The sequence below is a fragment of the Lontra canadensis genome, unplaced genomic scaffold (assembly GCF_010015895.1).
Source record: "Lontra canadensis isolate GAN:19392208 unplaced genomic scaffold, GSC_riverotter_1.0 scaffold9, whole genome shotgun sequence".
Taxonomy (NCBI): domain Eukaryota; kingdom Metazoa; phylum Chordata; class Mammalia; order Carnivora; family Mustelidae; genus Lontra; species Lontra canadensis.
Genome location: NW_022631003.1, coordinates 11,611,650 through 11,636,736, shown reverse-complemented (window position 1 = coordinate 11,636,736; position 25,087 = coordinate 11,611,650). Strand labels below are relative to the sequence as shown.

Sequence of the window (25,087 nt, the reverse complement as noted above, 5' to 3'; positions counted from 1 at the left end):
AAACTCCTTGCTAGCTAATTCCTCCCTTTCTCTACTGTTCTCCCTAGATTTGCCAGCTAGTAGTTGTGTGTGCGTGTGTGCGCATGTGTGTTTTCTCTTTTATGCTTCCAGAGTACTGAGTACATGCCTCTCTTTTGGTATTCATTAGTTTTGGTATTCATATTGCCTTGTAAATCTTCACAGTGTGTTCTCTTCCTCTAATGTACATGTGCTTTGAAGGCAGGGCATAAGTCATCCTACTCCCCATTTTATAGCTTTAGCACTGGGCCTGGAACCCATAGGTACTGGGCTGTGTAGTGATGGGTGTCAGTGGAAGAATATTACGATATATTGAAATTGATCTAGCAGCAGTAATGGAAGTGTGTTCTTAGTAAGAGCTGTGGGGACTAAGGGAAGAAAGGGAAGGATATACTTCCAGCAGCTAGCATTAACTTGCTATCTTTGTTTTTCTCTTCTGCTTTCCCTTTCAACTTACAACTAAATGAGGTAGTTTCATAAGCTTAAATTCTACCTAGTCATGGTTAGAAAAAAGTGAAAAAGTAATCTTGATTTATCTTAGAATATTGGCAGCAGAAAATGAGATAGCTGTAGCCATTAGCTGAGATTACTTAGATCAGAGGAAGAGAATGGAAAATTTTGAAGTCGTTCAAGTTTGTGGGGATTTGTTTCTTGTTCTTAAGAACAGGGTTGTAGGGCTCCTGGGTGGCTCAGTGGGTTAAGGCTCTGCCTTCGGTTCAGGTCATGATCCCAGGGTCCTGGGATCGAGCCCCGCATCGGGCTCCCTGCTCCGCAGGGAGCCTGCTTCCTCCTCTCTCTCTGCCTGCCTCTCTGCCTACTTGTGATCTCTGTCTGTCAAATAAATAAATAAAATATTAAAAAAAAAAAGAACAGGGTTGTAAACATAATTATAACGGAAGTTGATAGAATTCTACGTATATGGATTGACAATCTGGTATAAAGAAACTATGCAAGAATGAGATTACCTTAGAAGCTTAAAAGAACATATAGATGATAGCTTAGAATTAATTAAATAAATGAATTGTAATATGATGGGTTTGGATAATGTTATTAAAGTATTTGTTGGGAGCACCTAGGTTGACAGATCAGGATCAAATATAAAAAAATCATCCAAAATAAGTCAAAGTGTATTAATTTCCTTTTAGGAAGAGAATTGTATTTGAACTTTATACCTCAGGAAAAAAAACAACAACAACCCTGTTTTCCCTTTTATATCAGACAAATAAGGATCCCTTCTGCTTATAAGACCCCTTAGATTTTCACTTTTGTGTATTCCTTAGATTTTTACAGATAGCACACGTTTGTGTTGTGCTTTGCAGTCTCCGCAACATTTTTACACGGACCGGTGAGCCATTTGATTTCGTCAGATACAGGCATGTGGGGTAATGCCACCCATTATAGACTCTGAAACTGAGGTCCAGAGAAATTAAGTGACCTGTGCAAGTTTGCACAGCTAGTTAATGACAAAATCTGAGTTAGAAGGAAGGTTTTCTAAAACTACTTTGATAAAATGCTCAGGATCCCCAAACATTTTAAAAACTCGGTTTCTCTAGTCTTGATATTCTCCCAAGGTGCTTACTGTTATATCTATATTTTTGAAACAAAGGTAGCCTGAAATCACTCTCTGTACTCTTTCTGCTTTGCTATTTATTCTCTCTCTAAAGACTCTTACTGTTTATTTAGCCAAAGAATATACACCTCAGTGCCTGTTGTGTGTCAACATATATTCTTATGCAAAATAAGGAGTCTTCCGCTATTAAGAAAACTATTGGAAAATGTTTTTTATATTTCTTTTCTAAGGATTTGTAGTTAAATACAGTATTAGTAAGCCAGTTGTTAAGTTCTGAGTATTTTCTGAAAATCCTTAAAGAATCTGCAATAACTAGCATCTCTAAAACACATTTGCATCCTGTAGAACTGGTAAATGCAACTTAATTTGTGCTCTGTTTTAGTAAGAGTGGAAAGATTGTGTAGCTTGATTGACCATCTGATTAATTTTTCCCTTCGGTTATTAATTAAATTTACGCTTACCAACACAGGACGCTTCTTAAAATACAAATGTGATCTTTTTTGTTAATATCAAAATGTTTAGTGAATGTTAGTGAAAAAAATGATTAATATTTTCCCCCTTATTTATATAGTATTTGAATAAATTTGAAAGCTAATTGTGGAGAATTTCAAATAAAATCAGTAGATGCAAAAACGTAGTGAACCTCAGAGTTCCTATCATTTAAGCCCAGGAGTCAGCAAGAAGGGTCAGTCCTGTTACATCTACTTCTCCCCTTCTTGTATTATTTTGAGCGAATTCAGACATTGTATACTTTCATCTGTGAATATCTCAGTATGTTTTTTTAAACAATGAAGGGCAATTAGCTATAATATGGTTACACACTTTAAAAAATTAACAGTAATTCCTTGGTATGAAATAGCCATATTTTTCACATAACAGTAAGACCACAATAATAAAATCAAGCTTCTGTTTATTTCTACTTACATGCCCATCCCCAAGTTCTATAAGAGGCTGAATAAGTATTTTAATCCCACATAGCAGCTAAATGGAGGAAGAAATGATGATAGCAAAGAAAATATAGGAAAACAGAACTCAAGGCAATAGTGAATGCTCATTTCAGTAGCTGTGTGTTAGAGAAACATTAGTTTTGCCTTCCTGGAAGTAAGATGAGGGTTCAGAGAGTATACAGTACTCTGTTCAGAATGCTCACTCACTCGTGGTTCGTTGAGTGAGACCTGTCTTAGAGAGCCTCTGTCTTGACCTACCCTTTCTCTGAATCCTGCCTCGTCCCCCCCATTCAGTTTTCCTTTTGAAGTGATTCTTGGATGTAGTGGAATCAGGTGGCAGAATCACACCAGGGTTTGAATCCTAGCTGTTATTTATTGACCATTTGACTTTGACAAAATTAATTATTCTCTGAGCCTATTTCTTTTTCTGTTAAAAAAAGAATCCCAGTTCAAAGGGATACTGTGAGGAATAATTAGAATAATGTATACTATGTATATGTGTGTATGTCATATGTACAGAATGTATGCGTATGTATAAATATAGGTGACACTATTCGAATATTTTTCATGTGTGTGTATGTATTTATGTATGTATATGTGTATCTCCATCCCTTCCAGTCTTGGAGGTATGGCCTTGACAGTGAGCCCTGGGTGTTATAATGATATAACATGAATCATGTTATATTGATTCATTCATGTTATAATGAATCATGCCATGGAACACTACATCAGAAACTAATGAAGGATGGTATGGTGAATAATGTAACATAGTATGCAAACAAACAAACATCAGACCCTCGTAACCTCTTGGCTAGCCTGTTGCAATAACCCCTTAACCAATTGCCTCTAGTCTCTTTTCTCTAAAGTCCTTATGGCCTTAGGAGTCATTTTTTTCTAATGACTGCAGTACAGTGTATCTGTACTTGCTAAAGTGTAGATCTGACCATCTCCTCAGGATAAACTACAAGCAGCATTTTCCATGTTAAACGAAGCTGCTTTTAATCTGTCACATATTTGCTTTTCCAGCCTGATTTTCTGTCACTCTCTCTTTTGTTGTTTCATTAGTGCCACTTTTCCCTGACTGTCCTGTTTTATTGCCCTGCCTTGTCCACCTATTGGATTTCTACTCAGCATCTAAAATAACTTGTATTTTCCTCTCCTTGAAATATTTCCTTCCTCCCACCCTTCTCCCCACAGCCCCCACGGTAACCATTTAGTGGCTCACAACAAGCAGTGCGCTGTCTCTTCAGTCCATTTTCATAGTGCCATTCTTAGAACTTGGTGCCAGGATTTTCCCTAAGGAGATGTAAGCTGGCAATCGTTCTTCCTTTCTAAATAGAATAAACACTATTGATAAAAAAATTTTATTAAATGCACTAATAATGTATATGGGTAAAATGTATTTAACAAATATGTTTTAAATGTTAGTGGTTTTTAAGGAAGTGAATTGTTGGGATTTGTAACACTTTAATTTGTTATACACTATTGGAATAGCAACCTAATTTTTAGTGACAGAAGCTGTTTCTTCCAAAATTCATGCTAAATTAAGAAGTCATTTGGGGGGCACCTGGGTGGCTCAGTGGGTTAAAGCCTCTGCCTTTGGCTCAGGTCATGATCCCAGGGTCCTGGGATCAAGCCCCGCATCCCATCCGTCTCTCTGCTCAGCAGGGAGCCTCCTTCCTCCTGTCTGTCTGCTTGCCTCTCTGCCTACCTGTGATCTTTGTCTGTCAGATAAGTAAATAAAATCTTAAAAAAAAAGTCATTTGGGAATTAATAAAAGCATCTGGACCTTCCTCCCTGCTTTCCATCCTCCAGCAGTCTGTCAATAAATTGAAAGAGGAAAATAATACATATGTAAACATCTATGCCTGTTAAATACAGGATGTGGGTGTACAGTATAAGTGTTTGCTTTGTTGAGGAACATTTACAACAATACACTTGTAATTTTAACAATATTTTTAAACCAAACCAAACAACCATCGGTTTTTTTCCTCTTTGATGAAGATGATGTTTGTGCTGAGATAATGTGACAGAATATTTGGCAAGTATTAGAAGATACCTTAGAGATCATTATAATTAGTAATAATGAATTTTAATTGGTCAGTGGCAGCCATGGTATTAAGCCCTTGATGAGTATTGTCTGAGTTAATGCTCAGACAACCTTATGAGATCAGTACAGTTATTAACACCACACCCCCATTTTTTCAGGTGAGAAATTTAGTAGAGCTCTGAGGTCAAGTTGTTAGTAACTGATTGAGCTAGGACTTCAGTCCAGTTCCAGAGTACAAGGTTTTTGGGGAGGTAGCAAATACTGGTTGTCAGACCCTGGTCTTCCTTCTCACATACAGATACACTTACAACCTTAAATTCGGGATCTTTGGGTCCAATTTCATCACTAAACAGACGAAGATATTTGGGCTCAGAGAAGTTTAATGTCCTGCCCAAGTTTGCGTGTATAAGTTAGAGGCTGGTCAAAACTAAAACCTTACCTTTTTTCTTCAGGTACTTCTGTTTCTGTTCTGCTGTGATGCATATAACCTCCTGCGTTGGAAATTATTTACTTTCTGAAGCGTGTGCTTGGAGGAATTGTAGTACATACTGAATTAAAATTATTTAATTTTCAGATATTAAATTGATATGGGAAAAGATTAAGATTATGGCTTTAAAGTGTTTTTACCCCCCAGAAGTAAATCCTTTGTTTCTCACTTGTTAAGTAAATCAAATAAGGGGAATGTGCTTTTTGTGGGAAAATGGATTTTATTTGTTCTTTTGGACTACTAATTTTGGACTAATATAAATTGAGTTTCTTGATTTCATTTAAATTATATATGCATATCAATTTTATTCAAGTGCTTCAGTTTTTAATTGAAAATATTGTACCAGCAATTCATCTTAATTTCTTGAGTTATCCTAAAGATGCCTTGTATTTTCAGTTAGCAAATTCATTTTAATTAGAAAAAAGAATTTTACGACATGTTATTAGGATTTCTCTAGGCATTCATTAAATGAGTTAATACATGTGAAATTCTTAGCAACAGTATCTGACACATAGTTAACTTTCAGTAAACATTGACTGTTGCTTTTGCTATGATAATACTGACTTCTAGAAAGAAAAAATAACATGAAATACATACGGGTGATCAGAAGTAAATTGTTTTGGTCAACTTTTCCTTATAATTCAATGTCAGCTTTATTGCTTAGAATTCAGTAATAATAAAACCAAATAGGCTGTAGTTCACCTATAAGAATTTAATGTGGTCAACCTTTTTCACACATTGGTAGTGCTCCTTAACAGGTTTAGTTTATGAATTGGGATAATCTCCAGAAGAAATTAGGTTTTTTTGAATTACTCATTACTTGATGCAAAAAATAACACTGCTTAAAAATAGCAGCTTATTTTACTCATATAAAAACTTTGAATATGAAGTAATTCTTAAAACTTCCATATATTTTAAAGAGCAAAAGATTTTCAGACGAGTGTGATTGGTGGCTCATTACCAGCTAAGTTACATTTTATGGAAATTGCATATGCTTGAAAAAGGGACTGAATTTAACCTTAAAATAATCTTTTCAGAAGTGACTTGAATTTGAACAAAGTTTAAATGTATCCTACAGAATGAAAACCTTGTAGGGAGAGGCACTGACCAGAGGTCCTGTCCTAAGTGTTACGTGTGTTTCTTTTCATTCTCATCATGAAAGGTAGGAAACCCAAGCATAAGTGGCACCTGGATGGCTCAGTTGATTAAGCACCTGATTCTTGATTTCAGCTCAAATCACGATCTCAGGGTTGTGAGATTGAGCCTTGTAGCAGGGTACACGCTGGTTGTGGAGCCTGCTTGGAATTCTCCCACTCCCTCTCCCCCTGGTGACCCCTGCTTGAACATATTCTTTCTTGCTAAACAAAACAAAACAAAAGAGCCCAGGCACAGATTTCCAGATGAGGACACCTAGGCACATGTTGGCCCAATAATTTGACAGAAGCAGGATTCAAACCCACCTCTCTTTGAGACTTGGCATTTTATGTTCATTACTTTTACTTCAGTTTATAGCATATTTGTATTCTCCATAAAGGCTTGGCTTTCATACCTTAGACATGCCCAAAAAGCCCTTCCAAGGGCTTTGTCTTTCTCCTTAGTTCCTACTTGTACCTGATTCTTTAATTATACCAATTTTCAAAATAATGAATTGACTCCCTAGCACCCATCAAAGGGGACCAGTGAGATTTTGTTTTTATTTTTTTGTTTTTATTTTATTTTTTTTTTAAGATTTTATTTATTTATTTGACAGGCAGAGATCACAAGTAGGCAGAGAGGCAGGCAGAGAGGGGGGAAGCAGGCTCACCGCTGAGCAGAGAGCCCGATATGGGGCTTGATCCCAGGACCCTGGGATCATGACCCAAGCCAAAGGCAGAGGCTTTAACCCACTGAGCCACCCAGGTGCCCCGATTTTGTTTTTATTTTTAATAAAATTAAATGAATCATGAATTCAGTGATTTAAAAATATTTTTGTTTTGGTTCCTTACAGATACTATCTTTTTGATGTTCAGATTTTCCTATCTTTGGTTAGTGAGAATCCTTTTGATACCACTCCAATAGTCTTTGATAGTTTCTTGCTTCCTGGTATAACAGGATGTTCCAGGGTCTTTTTGTACGTTACTGCGCTTGGCCTGGAAATCAGCCATTTCTCTAAGGAGCCCTTGTTCTTTTTTTGGTACAAAATGGTATTTCGCTGGGCACAAGGGGTACTTACTCATTGCCCCTGAGTCGGTTACTGTTGTTATTACCACCTCAGTGGATAAATTTAGGAATTATTTTGTTCTAATAGAATTTTTTTTTCTAATGGATTCATATTTAGAACTTCAGAATGTTTACTTCTTTGATTTTACATTTGTATCTCTTCTCATATGCTGAAAATCTTAATTTGGAATGACATTAACATAACTTATTTCCTTAATATTATAAATAATGGTTTTATGACAGCAACATTAATAATGTGATCACTGAAAATAGTTAACAGCTTTTTTCACATTCTTTGGTCTTTGGAATATATTTGTTAAGTGTGTACAATTTTGTTTTAAAACCACTTGCAGTAGCTCTTCTATGTTGTTAAGCTACTATCTCAATACACAGCTAAGTTTATTTGTTTTATATTTAGGGATTCTTTTTTAAAATTTAGTATTGTTTTATCACTTACATGGTTCCAAGCTCAAATTCAAATCTATAAGACAAGGTCCATTTGGAAAAGTCTAGCTTTCATACCTGTCTCCTCCTCCTGTTCTCTCCCTCTTCCCATAGATGTCCTGTTTCTATTAGTTTTTATTAGTTTTTGGTTTATCCTTCCACTTCTAAAATATAAGTCTGCATACATAGTAATACATCTATATGTCATATATACATATACAATTACAATTATATATGTACATAGAAATAAATTTGTATTTTCTCCTTTCTTAGGTAAAAGGTAGCTTCCTGTGCATAGTTATTTATCTTGTTTTTTTTTTTTAAGATTTTATTTATTTGACAAGAGAGCGAGATCACAAGTAGGCAGAGAGACAGGCAGAGAAAGAGGGAGAAAGAAGCAGGCTCCCTGCTGAGCAGAGAGCCCGATGTGGGGCTCGATCCCAGGACCCTGAGACCACGACCTGAGTCGAAGGCAGAGGCTTAACCCACTGAGCCACTCAGGCACCCCTTTATCTTGTTTTTTAATTTGTCAGTATATCCTCAAGATCCCTTCATAGCGGTATGTAGATAGTATTTATTTCTTTTTACAGTTGTCTTATGCTTCATTATGAGGAGGTACATTAGCTCATTCAGCTTTTGCTATAACAAGATTGTAGTCGGTCTTTTGCTAATGTTGGTAGCATCATGCATGTATCTGTTCTTCTTTATTTTAGTTTATTTTTGGGATAAAGCCCTGAAAATGGACATGTTGGTTTAATGAATATGTCATTTTGCCAGATATTGTCAAATTTTCCTCTATAAGTTTTTACCATTTTGCATTTCTAGAAATGCAAATGCTTTCACATTCTATGATTCAGTGAACTTGTAAGGGTAATGATGTGAATTAAAAGTATGTGGGATGGATGAAAGGAAGTATCAGATAGTTACTGATAAAATGTCAGAGTTTAATGAAAACCCATTTTCTCCTCAAAAGTGAATGGATTAGTAAACTATATTCAAGTGAAAATGAAATTTTCAGGGTTAGATGTTTGGTGTATGTTTGTCTGTATTATAAATAATGAATGAATAATATTCTTTTGGATGAAAATAATAAATTGAGTATTAAATACCTTACATTCCTTGTTAATATGATCTTTCATTTAACAATTGACTATTTTGGGTGAAAAAACAAAAATTAGTTTTATTTTGAGGACTCAGACTGTTTGCTACAACAAAGAAAACATTGATTGGATTTGAAATTTGGCAGTTGCAGATTTAATAGATACAGTTTTCATTGTCCATATATATATATAACCTTGAAGGTTTGTGACATGTTGTAATTGTACTTTTGAAAGAATATAAATATTGGGTCGCTTCTCCTTTCCCAGCTTTACTACAGCCTTTTTGTTTAATGCTTATCTTATATTATTATTTTTTTTAAAAGATTTATTTTTTGTCGGGGTTGGGGAAGAGCACACATGTGCACAAGCAGGTAGAGGAAGAAGCAGGCTCCCCGCTGAGCAAGGAGCCCAATGTCTGACTCCATCCCAGAACCCTGGGATCATGACCTGAGCCAAAGGCTGATGCTTAACTAACTGAGCCACCCAGGTGTCCCTCTACTTGTCTTATTTTAAACCCTTTTTATTAAGGATATGAAAGAGTAGAATTTTGCAGCTTAATGAATGAAATTTTTTGTATTATAAAGAAATTAGGAGTTACATTGGGGCCTGTGTTTGGGAATTTGGGAAGTTCTGGGAGGGTATCACTAGTGATTAGCACATTTTTATTCTGGGAAGGAAAAAATTGGGAAAAGAGTTTGGATTCTTGATTTTCAGGCTGTTAAATTTTGACTTTATTCTGTAGACACTGGAAAATCAATAAAGGGTTTATAAGATTTACGTTCTTCAAGTGAAAAATTTGAGGGGTATACTTTTTAGTTTTAATGTAACCTTGGTGAAATAATTGAGTAGTTTTGAAATACTTTTTCCTTATGGAAACACTGAAGTGTACATGTTATTGTTAATGGCTGACTATAGTAACAATGTTTATTGAGGCCATACTGGGTGCCAAGTACACAGCACACTACTAAGTACTTTATATGATTGATCTCTTTTAATCCTTAGAGCAGCCTGGAGAATGGAGAAAATGTTGTCATACCCATTCTTACCCCATCAGAGGAGAAATTTAAGGCTTAGGGAAAGATAGCACATTATCCCAGATTGGATCCTAGACTTATAAATAAGACCATTATTGAGACAGTCTGTGAGATTTGACTGGGGCCTGTTGATTAGATGGTCATATTGATCAGTATTAATTTCCTGACTTTGATGGTTTTGTGGTCAGAAAGGAAAATGTCCTTGTGCTGAAGATATATATATTGAGATACTAAGCAGTAATGGGCATCGTGTCGCAAAACCCATTCGCAAATGGTCCAAAATGTTAACAGTTTCATAATCTGGGTGAAAGGTACATAAAAGCTCTGCAACTCTTACCTAAATTTGAAATTGTCATTTGATCCTTGATCAACATGAGTTTGAATTATCAGGGTCCACTTACATGTTGATTTTTTTGGATAAATACAATACAGTACTGTAAATGTATTTTCCTTACGATTTTCTTAGTATTTTCTCTAGCTTTATTTTAAGAATACGGTATATAATACATATAAGTATCAAATCCATGTTAGTTGACTCTGTATTGGTAAGGTTTCTGGTCAACAGGAGGCTAACAGTAGTTAAGATTTTGGGTAGTCAAAAGTTATAAGTGGATTTTCAACTATGTGGGGATTTGGTGCCCCAGCCCTGTGTTCTGAGTGTCAGCTGTATGGTGTAATGTATGTATCTCATTCCAAGCATGTGTACATATCTTTACTGCCTCTCTTAGTTACTCTAATGTCATATGATAGACATTGATTAAAAATATCAAGCAAACTTTTATTTCTTCCTCATTGTACTTATTAATTTACTCAGTTTAACAGCATTAGCTATAACTTGCAAGTTCATTTCAAGTCACATTGTTTGCCTTTTGTAATATTTATACTCTGAGGTCACTTAATAAATGTTAAATGATTATGGTATTTTTTCTTTGTTCTTTTAAGTTTATACTTTATATGGATTATTAGACATGTTTTAAAACTTATGTGTCTTATTTAATTTTAAATGTCACTATCAAAATAACTGCCTGCTTTCTGTTTTAACATAGGTTATCTTATGATGAGGCTTTTGCTATGGCTAATGACCCCTTAGAAGGCTTCCATGAAGTAAACCTTGCTTCACCTACTTCTCCAGACCTTCTTGGTGTGTATGAATCAGGAAATCAGGAGCAGACTACCTCACCAAGTGTCATCTATCGGCCACATCCTTCAACTCTGTGCTCTGCCCCAATTCAGGCTAATGCTTTAGATGTTTCCGACCTTCCCACGCAACCTGTGTATTCATCCCCCAGACGTTTAAACTGTGCAGAAATATCTAGTATCAGGTAGGAAATCTCAAGATCCGTATTTTGGAGTATCATGTTAAACAAATGGACAGTTGGTTTGGTTGCCTTAAGTTATACTATTTTAGAAAATTTGAATAAGCTTGTCCATGAAGAGGAGCAATACATATTAATGTTCAAGAGCAAGGGTCAGGAAACTTCTTATGTGAAGGGCCAGGTGGTAAATATTTTAGGCTTTGCTGGCCGTACAGTCTCTGTTGCCGCTATTCAGCTTTGCTGTTAAAGTATGAGAGCAGCCACAGACAATACGTAAATGAATAAACTCCAGTCAGACTTCACGTATGGACATTGAATTTTGAGTTTCATGTAATTTTCTTATGCCACAAAATATTATTATTTTGATTTTTTTAATTTCTTTTTAACCATTTGAGAATGTAAAAATAAATCTTGGCTTGTGAGCCTTGCAGAACAGGTAGCAGGCTGGATTTAGCCTGCATTTAGTTTGCTGACCCCATTCTAGAGTAGGACTATTAAATAGAACTTTCTGTGATGATGAAAATGTGATAGCCAGTGGCTGCATGTGGCTGCTAGACTTGAAATGTGTTAGCTTTAGCTTTGACTGATTTTAATTGTTAATTAATAATTTATAAGTTAATTTTTAAGTTAATGCTATTATTAAATATAGTGGCTATCGCATTGGATAGTGCAGTTCTGACCTTTGTGTTTATGCCAGTTCTGTGTGAGCATATACTGATGTTTTCTGAACTTTCCTTTATAGCATCCATGTTACAGATCCAGCGCCTTGTTCTACCTCTGGAGTCACAGCTGGATTAACTAAATTAACTACCAGAAAGGACAACTGTAATGCAGAGAGGGAGTTTTTACAGGGTGCTACTATAACAGAGGCTTGTGATGGCAGCGATGATATTTTTGGGTTGAGTACTGATAGTTTGTCCCGCTTACGAAGCCCATCTGTTTTGGAAGTCAGAGAAAAGGGCTATGAAAGATTAAAAGAAGAACTTGCAAAAGCTCAGAGGGTAAGCAAAAAAGATGCTTTATTTTTCCATGTTTTGTAGTTGAAAGTAAGATGTATTCATGACATGGGGCAACCCCAGTGAAGTCTTTGCAGTTCTACATTTACCTTCCCATATGTGCAGCCTTAGCTCCTGTTGGGCAGCATCTAGGCAACTGTGAAAATAATGGAATAGTAAAGAAGCTCATCTGAGAGTACGCACTGCCTACATTGCCTGCTCCCTGTCTTATTACATCATCATTCATACCAAATTGGTGGGTTATGTTTCATGTGTGGGTTTTCCCTTTCTTGTGTGTGGTTGACTTTATGGTCCTTCACATGAAGTCATTTAGTCCAAGTCATTTTACTTTGGGGAATTGTTTGGTAGTAATTACCTTTGGCATTCAGCTGGGCTTGAATATTTTCTGTATCTTACCTTGGAGAATTTTCTTTTCTTGGTAATTTGTTTTATTTCCCATTTGGTCATCTTTAAAGTTTCTGCTATCTATTCCCAAGTTTGTGGCTATTCTTATTCTTTTTCTGTGACTGTAATTAAATTTCAGAGGGAAATTTATAGCACCAAATATTTATTATTAGAAAAAGGAAAAAGTCTTAAATCAGCATTCTAAAAATAGCAAAATCAGAGCAACCAGAAGGGAAGAAGTAATAAAGAGCAATGTCATTGTCAATAAAGAGCACTTTCAATTGTCAATGAAATTGACAATTGAAAAACTAGAGAAAATGAATGAAACAAAGTGCTGATTCTCAATATCAACAAAACTGACAAACATCTAACAAGACTGAAAAAAAAAAGACAAATTATCAATAGCAGGAATGAAGCAGATCACTGCAGATGCTGCAGATGTCAAAAATACAGTAAAGGAATAATGTGAACAACTCTATATAAATTTGACAACTTGGGTCAAATGAACTAATTCACATTTAGAAACTTGAGAGGATAAGACATTCTATATGTGTAATTTTTAGCATATTAGGACATTTCACAAACATATATTCCCACCTTCTTTGCTACCATACTTGTCTCTTAAGAGTGTAACACTGATTTTTGATCCCTGGTGCTTAGCATAATACAATATGATGCCTGGCATATATGTCTTCTTACTAATGCTTCAGTGAATGGTTGATAACTAAATAGCTATGCAGATATGTTAAAATATTTTTGATTAAATATTTTATCAAAAAGAAAAATCATTAGTCTTTTATGTTTTTCCAAAGGTAGGGGGTGGGGTGAGATGTGATTGTAATCAGCTTCTGTCATCTGGATCTGACTGTTGTTTTAATATACTGTATTAAGTGAAATCATAGTTTATATTAGAGGTAAACTATCGAGCATATATACCCATCATTGAGAATAAATCAGTGGTTCTTTATTAATCAGAACAAATTACTAATTTCTTAGGTCAAGTTGGGAATTTCTTTTGAAATCTTTAATGTGCTGTATTTAGAGGTCCTGTTGAGGTAATTGAAATAATAATGATATGTGAACACATACATATGGTGAATTATGAAGGGTATAGTATAGTATTAATACTTAGAGTTCAAGGCTTGAAAATACCTCTTGAATATGAAAATATTTCTTGAATTTTAGCAACTTATGAATCAAAATTTTATCTATAGCCATTGTCTCTATTCTGATTATTCTTTTAAGAGAGACCAGATAGTTACCATCATTCTATTCTTGTACCTTTAACTTATTTTTTTCTTCGTATATAAAGTGAGTTTCTTGCAGGTGATACATGATTAGGTTTTGCTTTTTTAAATCCTTTCCAGTAATCTCTGCCTTTTAATTGGTGTATTTAAAACATTTACATTTAATGTGATATTGATATGGTTTCGTTTAAATCTGCCATTGTACTGTTTTGTTTTCTGTTTGTTCCGTCTATTCCTTTTTCTTCTTTTTCCTTCTTTTATGCCTTCTTTTGGATTAATTCCATACTTTTTTTGTGATCTCATCTTATCTCCTTTGGCTTATTAGCGATATATCTTTGCTGTGCTTAATAGTATGCATATTGAACTCATTCGTGTCTACCTTCGGATGATGTTATGCTACCTCACATGTAAGACTTTACAAAAGTGTACTGTCTGTAGCCTTTGTGCTCTAGTCATAGTCTGTTTCACTGGTTCATAGGCTTAAACTTTGCAGTGCAGTTACTATTTTTTGCATTGAAAAAGAGATTTAGATGATAAGAAAAGAATCTTTATATTTACTGGTGTAGCTACCATTTCCATTGCTCTTCATTTCTTCATGTAAATCCTGATTTCCATCTGATAATCATTTTTCTTCTACTGGGAAGACATCTTTTAGCATTTTTGTTGTGTATGTTTGCTGGTGATAAATTATTTTTAGTTGTTATGTATGAAAAGATATCTTTTCCTCATCTTTGTTTTTGAAAGATATTTTCACTTGGTCAAGAATTTTAGGTTGATAGTTTTTCCTTGTTGTACTTTAAAGATGTTGCTCCAGTGTCTTCTAGCTTGCACTGTTTCTCACAAGTAGTGAGGCATTGTCCTTTGTTCCTCTGCATGTGATGTAAAATTCCTCCCCGCACTGGCTGTAAAGACTTTGATTATGGTGTACCTTGGTGTAGTTTTCTTCATGTTTCTTGTGCTTGAGGTTTGTTGAGCTTCTTGAATCTGTAGTTTGTTAATTTTTATCGAATTTGGGAAGTTTGGGCTATTACTTCATAAAAAAACTTTTACCTACCTCCCCTATCTCTGCTCTCCTGCCAGGCTCCTATTACATATTCAGTAGACGGCTTCAAGTTGTCCCACAGCTCACTGATGCTCTATTCATTTATGTTTTAATCTTTTTTTTCCTGTTTGTGTTTCATTGTGCATAGTTTCTGTTGCTGTCTCTTTCTTCAGTGTCACTCCTCCTTTCTTCAGTAGATTTAATCTGTAAATCCTATAAAGTGTATTTTTTATCTCAGACATTGTGGTTTTCATCTCTGAAAGTTTGAGTGGGGTCTTTTTAATATTTTTTGCTCTGTTTAATAAGTTCAGTCTTTCCTCCAGCTTCTCAAACATATGAAATACAGTTTAATAACTCTTTTAATCCTTGCCTAATAATGCTTTCTTCTTTTCGAGTGATAAGCTTGGCCAAATTATAGGACTCACCTAATTTGTTTCACATATTTGGAGGATCACTGTCTGCTGCTGGGTGCCTGGTGTCTTAAAAATTGTTTTATGTATTTTTTCCAGTTTTTTAGTTATGTCAGGTAGGGTTATGAATGTGATCCTTGTTACTTTTTTTTTTTTATTTTATTTATTTATTTATTTGTCACAGAGAGAAAGAGCATACAAGCAGGCAGAGTGGCAGGCAGAGGCGGAGAGAGAAGCAGGCCCCCTGCTGAGCAAGGAGCCAATGCAGGACTCGATCCCAGGACCCTGGGATCATGATCTGAGCTGAAGGCAGTGGCTTAACCCACAGAGCCACCCAGGCGTCCCCTTGTTACTCTATCTTGATTCAGAGTCAAAATTCTATTTCTGTTTGTATTGTTTATTCTGCACCATCCTACTAACCCTAACCCAAAAACATACACTTAACACACATGGTCCAATAATTTTGAACTTCGTGAGGATAAAGATTGTATGTGTTTTTTGCTCATCATTATATTTTGAACACATAATGGGTTCTCAGTATATTTTGTTGATTAAATGAATCTATACATATGTATACAGTTACATTATTATAGAATAGACACACATACTAGTTAGGGACATGCTAGCTGCTAGTAAGCAACCCCTAAATTTTAGTGACTTTACCTAAAAGAAGTTAATTTTTATTTCTTGAGCATTCTATGGCAGAGGCACATTGTTGATATGCAGTTCTTTATGAAATAATTCAGGGATCTGTGTTTCTTCTGTCTTGGATCTTTGTAGTCTTTTTGAATTTTACTGTTCTCTCTATCTAACCAATGAAGTGAAGGGAAAAGAAAGGTTGGAGAAAGACACACCATTCTAAAAAGCCTTGTCTTTATTTATTTATTTAAAAAAAATATATTTTATTTATTTATTTGACAGACAGAGATCACAAGTAGTCAGAGAGGCAGGCAGAGAGAGAGGAGGAAGCAGTCTCCCTGCTGAGCAGAGAGCCTGATGCGGGCCTCGATCCCAGGACTCCGGGATCATGACCTGAGCCGAAAGCAGAGGCTTTAACCCACTGAGCCACCCAGGCGCCCCAAAGCCTTGTCTTTAAAGTGACACATAACTTCTGCTCATATTCCACTGGTGCAAACCAGTTTTCTGTTGATGCTTAGGTGTGTGGTGGGCTGGGAAGTGTAGTTCCTGGCTGGGCAGGACTCCCAGCAACAAGTCCATACTGTGGATAGGGGGAATACCCGTGTGATCACTGATTTTGAGGTGCAAGGATGCCAGAGATGATGTATTCTTCACTTATTTGCCCTTCCACAGGGCATTGCTGAATACCAGTTTTGTTGGACTTCTGAGGTAGAAATTGGGCTTCAGTTTACCTTTATTTAAATGTTGCTTCCTGGACTCTACCCCAGATTCTGCTGAAATAAAAATTATTGTATTGAGGCTTAAGGATATGCATTTTTTTTTTTAGGATATGCATTTTTAATAAACTCCTTTGTTGATTCTTGTATTTGCTACTTGTGATACCTACTGGTATAATGTGTTACTTCCAATTTTTAATTATTTTTTCTTAAAACAGAATGAAATAACTTGGAAAATAAAAATCAGTGGAATAGCTTGCAGCCAAATAAAGTCACCCAGAAACACATACCTGTGTCAAATTCATATTCCGCATGGTCCTACTAACTGTGGCCATGGTTCTCTGTCCTAGTACTGACAGCATTGTACAAGACCCTGTAGGGGACAAAAATAAATCAGATTTGACCCTGTCTTTAGATGTTTATTAGTTGGGAAGAAAAGACATGTATCACATGGTCATGTTTCACTGAATCTGAATTGTACATTTTTTCCCCATACTAACCATCGTGACACTCATCATTGCCTACTTGTGTATGAACTTGGTTATAGTTTTTCATATTGTAATTAATTCAATTGAATTGTGTGATTTGGGTTCTGTATTTGTTGGTCTTAATTATTGGCTTAAATATCTTAAAAATGACCTCACTACGATAGGACATTGAAACAGAAGGGTATATTAAAAAAATCAGCTTTAAAGAGTTCTTATTATAAAATGAACATTTTATTTTTTAAAGATTTTATCCATTTTTTCTACAGAGAGAGATCACAAGTAGGCAGAGAGAGAGAGGAGGAAGCAGGCTCCCCTCCAAGAGAGAGCCGGATGCGGGGCTTGATCCCAGGACTCTGGGATCATGACCTGAGCTGAAGGCAGAGGCTTTAACCCTCTGAGCCACCCAGGGGCCCCTAAAATGAACATTTTAAGTTAAAAAAAAATCAAATCGTTTCATTGACAGCATTTTTTTTCTTTTGATATAAAAATGTTTATCTTAAGAACCATAGTCTTAAATTTGATGGAATATACTTAAACAGAGTCCTGAAGTTCTGTGTTTTGAATATCTCTCAAATTTCTTTTCTCCAGTACAACCACTCTAAATTTGTATCTTGCCTAAAATATAACAGTAATCAGTGAACTGTTTTTCTTGTCTCTAATCTTTTTTTTTTTTTTTTAAACCTCAGCTACCTCACCATACTTCCAAATGACAATTTTGAATTGCACATCTGATTACTATCCTGTGTAAAATCCGTCAGTGACTTCTCATGGCCTTTGAGATAATCTCCCCTTGTCTTTAAAGGACGTCCTGACTTCTAAGCCAGTGCTTTTTAGGATGGGCCATAAACCTACTTTTCTGGTATTATCTTTTTTGTGGTGTTCATCCCTTCTTGTCTTTACTGCAAAACATACTAGCTTTAGCATATGGATCAAGGAAGAAAACTCTGAAAAGGGAAATTGAGCTCATATTGTAGAGGGCTTTTAGTATTTAAGGTGAGGTTTATACCACTTTGGTAGAGGAGCTATTCACAAATTTTGTCTTCCTGAATGACATATGTATTGCTCTGATTGCAAATTTCTCAAGGAGCAGTATCTCACTTGGTTTCATAGCTTGAGAATTACCATAGTGACCACAGAGTAGGAAATGTTGAATGAATTGACTTATTTTTCATATGTAATTATAAAATAGTGAAATTTTAGTGTTTGAAAGAACCTGGCATTAAATTTATGCAGTTATAGATTTATAAATTAACTCAGGGAGAACTGGTATCTTTATGGTATCTTTCTACTCAAGAACATGGTACGTCCTTCTTCCTCTTTGTTTAGGACTACCTGTGTTTTTGCATTTGCTAGTATTTTAAAGTTTTCATTTTGCATTGTAGTCTTCAGCATTATGAAGTTTTTTTGTTTTCAGTGATTTTTGCCCTGTATTCTGTCTAGTCTGATATGATTCAGATTCTTATTTGTATTGCATTTTTTAGTATACTTCACCCATTCTTTTATTTTTAATCTATCTGGATCACTTTGTTTTAGGTATGTCTCTAATCTAAAGCTTAGAGATGGATTTTGCTTTTTTAAGCCAATCTGAAAATCATTTTCTTTTTAATTAGGTGAGTTGCATCTGTGCCCATTTATTGATAAACATGCTACATTTGGGCTTGTTTCTGTCACATAACTTTGAAATGTCTGCTGTGTATGTATACAACCTTCTCCTATGTTGCTCCGTTTTCTTTGTGTCCTCCTCCTTTTTGGTATTTTGGAAGGTTTGATTTCCATTCTAGTTGTTATCTTCCTTTAATCAAAGATATATATACTATATTGTAATTATATATATCTTAGTCTTTCTTTAGATACTGCCATTGTCTCCTGCCATAAGCAATACTAAACTTCCCTGGTTACTGTTTTTCTCGTATCATTTGGTTTTAGTCAGACTGTTATTTCAATGTTAATCTCTATGCTTTTAGATATATTTAGTTTATACTAGTTGAGTTGTGTGCCTCAAGTTATAATCCTTTACTTCCCATTAGTATTTAAGAAGTTTGTGAATTCAATTTCATTTTCTCTTATATTTTGTGTGTATTATTTTTATATTCCTAAAGTTATAACATTTGAATAATTGTTTTGTCAGCTTTATCCCTATTAAAAAAATAGACTTTATTTTTTAGAGAAGTTTTAAGTTCATAGTTAAATTGAGAGGGTGGTACAGAGTTCTCATTCACTCTGTCCCTGCACTAACATAGCCTCTCAACACTATGAATGGTACATTTATTATAATTCATGACCCCTAGATTGGCATATCATTATCCCAGAGCCCAGAGTTTATATTAAGGTTCCCTTTGTGTATGTTCTACTGATTTTGACAAGTCTATAATGACATGTATCAAGCATTGCAGCTTTATCCAGAATAGTTTCACTGCCCTAAAAATCCTCTATTCTCTATTTATTCTTCCCCACTCACTAAATGCTAACATCCACTGACCTCTTTTTATGGTTTCCATGCTTTTACCTTCTCTAGAATGTCATATAGTTGGAATCCTACAGGATGTAACCTTTTCAGATTGTATTCTTTTATTTAATAATATGCATTTATTTTCCCCCATGTCTTTTTATGACTTGTTAGCTTATTTCCTTTTAATGCAGAGTAATATTCCATCGTCTGGATGTACCAGAGTTTATTCATTCACTTGCTAAAGGACATTTTGGTTATTTCCAAGTTTTGGCAATTATGAATGTATAAACATCTGTGTTCAGGTTTTTGTGTAGGCATAAGTTTTGAGCACCTTTGGGTAAATAGTAAGGAGTGTGATTGTTGAATCATATGGTAAGAATGTTTAGTTTGATTAAAAAACGGCCAGACTGTCTTTTAAAATAGCTATGCCACTTTGCATTCCCAGTAGCAATTATGAGAGTTCCTATTGCTTCCCATTCTTGTCAGCATTTGGTGTCGTCAGTCTTCTGGATTTTGGTCATTCTAATCGGTGTATATCATTGTTTTAATTTGCATTTCCCTGATAACATATAATATGAAATATTTTTTCACTGTATATTTCTTCTCTGTACCTTCTTTGTTGAAATGTCTGTTCAGATCTTTTGCCCATCTTTCAGTAAGGTTGTTTGTTTTCTTACTGTTGAGTTTTAAGAATTTGTATATTTCTTTTAATAGTCCTTTATCAGATACTCTTTTGCAAATATTTTCTCCAGTCTGTGCCTTGTCTTTTCATTCCCTTGATGTGCCCATCTTTTAGTTGTAGTTCTATAGTGAAATATATTTGTTTCTCACCCCCAGTCCTTAGTGTTAAAGCTTCTCCAGCTTCTTCTGGATTATATGAATCTCTGTTCTTTACTCGATCCCTGAATCATGCTTATATGAGAGATATTCTCTAAAGTTGTATAAGTTTATAATTCTTTGTCTCTGGTCTTATACTTGAAGGACATTTTGGCTAGATATCAAATCCTCATTTCACATTTTTTCCTTGAGTATCTTCAAAATGTTATTCTGTTGTTTTCTAGCATAAAATGCTATTGACATTTAATACCAATCTGATTGTCTTTACTAATAACGGTGACCTGGCTTTACCTCTAACTTTTTTTTTATTATGGTAGCTTCACATATTTGTGTTTGTTTTCCATATTTAAATGGGTTGGATTTCCCTGGACTGTTAGGAGGAGGCTCTTGTGAAGGAGTAGGATAGACAAGAAGCTTTCTCAGTTTTATGTTTAAGAGCTTTCCCTTCCATTGTTACTGTCTTATCTTTGTAGCCTCTTCTGTCTCTCTGGGGTAAACCTCATTCAAGAAGGGTTTCTCCTCTAGCCCTGTGTCTCTACAAACTTTACAGATATAACATTATGTCTAGAGATGATATTTATAGAAACAGAAGAAAAATACTTTTATACTACCTTCTGTGATCTGTTTGCTTTGGAACCTTGCCACCCTCTTTCTCCTTTTTTTTTGTCTGAGCCTTTTCTCTGCCAGTCTCCATTATTCCTGTCTTGCAATTTGGTTTCAGATTTCATGAGTTTTTCCTTTGGGGTGGGCTGTGTCCTCAAGGTTCTCTTTGCTGGATGCTTTGCAGTTCCCTGAGAGTTGAGGGCTTTACAGTGCTGTTTGCTGCTTCAGGACTGCAAATAGGGTTTCGTACTCCACCTGCAGCTTGGAGCTTGTGGAAACCTTTTCCTTTTTCTCCATTTGTTCTCATATTTGTTCTCCCAGTTTCCATTAGGGTCAAGTCCTCTCTTTTGGGGTATATGTAATAATTTTTGGATCCTGAGGCTTCACAGGATACCTCTATAATCCCTTCTGCTTCCTGCTGTCCCTTCCACATGGTTGCTGACTGCCATGTTGGCAGTGTAGCCACGTTCTCTCACAGTCTAAGATATTGCATGTTATTTACATCTTAAAAGATATTTTTAAAGCATCTACTTGATACCTTTTGAGAAGTCATAGAAATGAGGGTGTGATCTTGTCCTTTACATTCTTCTTAGTTTTAAGTGCAAATATGTATCATTTGCTTCTGGTTGCAGTACTAAATGGGTATAGTCTCCTAATGGAAATTTTAGACTAATTGCCATATGGTACTTAAAGTTATCTGTAAGTGAACAAATTTTAAAGTAAATATGAAAAAAACCCACTGAATTTTTATTGAAATGGATAAATGGAATTAAATTCCTTTCTGGATGGAAATAAGTATGTTCAGAGAAAAGGGAAAAAAGAATGAAGTCATTTAATTGTTTATTTTCACGTGTAATATGTAATCATAATCTTTGGATGTCTCATGAAAGAAACATGAAAATTTAATATGCGAGTTAGAATTATTTATAATTTTAGATTTGCCTGATTATCTTCCACATAGCAAGTGCTAAATAAACATTTTCAGTGTGAACATTGTAGGAGGGGACTATTAATATATTGTAATTTTATTAGTAAAGATTATATAGTCTGCTGAATCTAACTTCATACTATGGAAATTCAAAATAAAATGATCGATTTCTCATAGGAACTGAAGTTAAAAGATGAAGAGTGTGAGAGGCTTTCTAAAGTACGAGATCAACTTGGACAGGAATTGGAGGAACTCACAGCTAGTCTGTTTGAGGTTGGTCTATTTACGTCTTGGCCAAGAGCAACATCTTGATTTTTATATATTGATAGAATTGTTTTTTGAGGGCGTCTTGGAAAAGATATGCTTAGCTTCACACATAATTTATAAGTCATCTAAGAAAAATTTAATCTTCAAGAAATGTAGAGTCTACAACTTAAAATGATGGGAAAACGAAAAGATTCTGTGGGCTACCAGTATCAGGTTGTTTAAAAAATGTCTATGTAGAAAGAAAGGAGGTAAATTTTAATTTTGTTTTTATCAAGTATTTAGGGGCTGCTTTAGGGTAATCTTATAATATGACTTACAACCAAGATAGCAAGCCCTGAGGTAGATCTCTGATAGATGATGGTTTGAGGATTGTTAGAAGGCCCACCTGTTTATCTCCAGGCTGCCAACAGGACCACAATTTCTGCTCAACTCAAGCATGTTTCTCAAGTGGGGTGCCATTGACATTGTCGTTTTGCATTTTTAATGTATTAATCAAGGTTCTCCAGAGAAATAAAACCAGTAAGATGTGTATATATTCATATACTGTATATAAAAAGAGATTGATAATAAGGAATGAGCATAGGTGATTATGGAGGCTGGCTATTCCCAAGATCTGTGGGGTGAATTAGCAGGCTGGAGACCCAGGAAAGCTGATGGTGTAGTTGTGGTCCAAGTCCATAAGCCCGAGAACTGGAGAACCGATGATGCAGTTCTAGTCCCAAGGCTTACAGGCTTGGGACCCAACAAGAGCTGATGTTTCTCACTTGGAGTTTGAAGGCAGAAAAATTCGCTAGTACTCCAGGGGCTCAGCCTTTTTGTTTTGGTTAAGTTGTCAGCTGATTGCATGAGGCCCAGCCACATTATGGAGAGAGAACAATCTGCCTTAGTTAACCTACCAATTCAAATGTTAATCTCATCCAGAAACACCTTCATAGAAATACCCAGAATAATGTTTGTCCAAATACCTGGGCATCCAGTGGCCTTGTCAGGTTGACACATAATATTAACCATCATACTGGGTTTTGGCCCCAAAATGCTAGTCATACTGCTTGATCATTTTGGCAGCTTTTTCAAGTTGTAAACTTGGATGGGAAGAGGACAGTACTTAATTTGATTAAGAACCACTGTTATAGAATGCCGCTTTTGGGTTAAGACCTTGAGCATTTAAAAGTACCTTATTCAGGGGTGCCTGGCTTGCTTAGTTGGTAGAGCATGCGACTCTTGATCCTTGGGTTCATGAACTTGAGCCCCATGCTGGGTAAAGAGCTTACTTGAAAAAAAAAAACAAAACCAAAAATGGTTCCTTATTCAAAAAGGTTGGTGTGTTACTGGAATGACTAATGCCATTATCATTGTTAATTAGGGTGCCTGCTGGCTCATTCAGTAAAGCATGTTACTCTTGATCTGAGGGTTGTGTAAGTTGAGCTCCCTGTTGGGTGTAGAGATTACTTAAATAAAATCTTAAAAAGATAATAGTACTAATTTATTTTTTTCCTCTAAAAATTTGTTTTTAAAAGTTCGAGTGTAGTAACAAATTTTAGAAAAATTTTTAAATTTTTCCCCTTATATTATTTTTATTTATACAACATCTATTTCAGTTTTAGAAGTATGCATAATTTCTTACATAATTTTAATCCTAATATATTTTGTATTTTTTTCCTCAAATAACATGTTTTCATATTAACTTACATGGTCATTGTCATGAGAGTCCTAACCCACCAATTGCATATTCCATTTCTATCATTACAAGTAACATTGTAAACATTGTAAACAAGTTACATGTGGGTTTCTTCAGATGTGGATTTTCCATGCTTCCTCTGCTCCATGCCCCTTTGCCCTGTGTTCTTTTTTGGGGGTCATTTTTTTTATTATTATTTATTATTATTTTATTATATATTATATATATATTATTTTATTATTATTTATTATTATTATATATGATTTATTATTATTTTTTGTTAGCTAGTCATCAAAGACTAGAGGATAAGAGCTGTATGACTTACTGATTTTTGTTTGTAGAAGTAGTAGAAACCTTAGACTTTTTCTTCCAGTGTTGTCTGGCCAGAAGAGAATTTTGTAAATGATATATGGGTACTAGAAGAAAGCAAATATACTAAGCTTCTCACCTGCCCACCAGTAATTTTAGCCCTGCTTAGTTTCTCTTGTCTGCACTTGCACGTATATTCTGCTAGGTGAAGTAGGAAGAAAAGAAATGAGAGGAAACTTCTCCCTCTCCATAGCAGAATGTGAAGGACCAGAAACGCAGTGTTTGCAATAAGTTAAAATGTAGATCTTAAAAAAAAAGTTTTGGAACTCCTGATCTTTCTCTGACCTGACAATGGCTAATAGCCTTGATACCGTATATACTTTCTGAGAAAGAAGTTATACTGACAAAAGATGATTTCAGTAATGAAGAAAATTGTATTCAGACCACTTATGAATTTTGTAAAAAGATGCTAGAAGTTTTTCTGTGGTCTGTTGTGTATTCATGATCTCAGTTTACCATTGTCTTATGAAAAGACTTTGCTTGTATTTTAGGTAGTATGTATATATAGTTTTTTAAGAATTAAAGATTATTTTGAATAAACACAATATGCACAGCTTTGATAAACTTAACATGTAAATTCAAATTAGGAATTTGTTGTGTATGAATAATCTTGAATATAATTAACTTTGTAGCAAAGTTGGGTCTTAAAATATCAAATACAAGAAATAGAAAATTTTATGTATGTTTGTATGTATATATATTCCCACCTGTCTCAGATTTTGAGATAATATAAAAATGAAGTAGGAAGAATGCTTTACAAAGTAGTTGTAAAAGAATGTGAAAGAATGCTCTACAAAGTAGTTTCATTTGACATGGGAAAAAAAAGGTAGCCTTAAGATTTTTTTCTTT

General features: G+C 35.0%; 1 protein-coding gene across 4 annotated transcripts in view; it reads left to right on the top strand.

The window, feature by feature from the left end:
* RAB3IP (RAB3A interacting protein) overlaps positions 1-25,087 on the top strand; it is a 44,393-nt gene that overhangs the window by 3,722 nt on the left and 15,584 nt on the right. For 3 of the 4 annotated variants that reach the window (XM_032854834.1, XM_032854833.1, XM_032854835.1), the window contains 3 exons: positions 10,896-11,171; positions 11,908-12,166; positions 22,102-22,197. In XM_032854834.1, coding sequence (XP_032710725.1) covers positions 10,921-11,171; positions 11,908-12,166; positions 22,102-22,197 — 606 coding nt within the window. In that variant the 5' untranslated portion in view covers positions 10,896-10,920. Of the gene's footprint in view, positions 1-4,858; positions 4,991-10,895; positions 11,172-11,907; positions 12,167-22,101; positions 22,198-25,087 lie in introns of those variants that run through there. The other variant, XM_032854831.1, reaches the window with a different exon arrangement.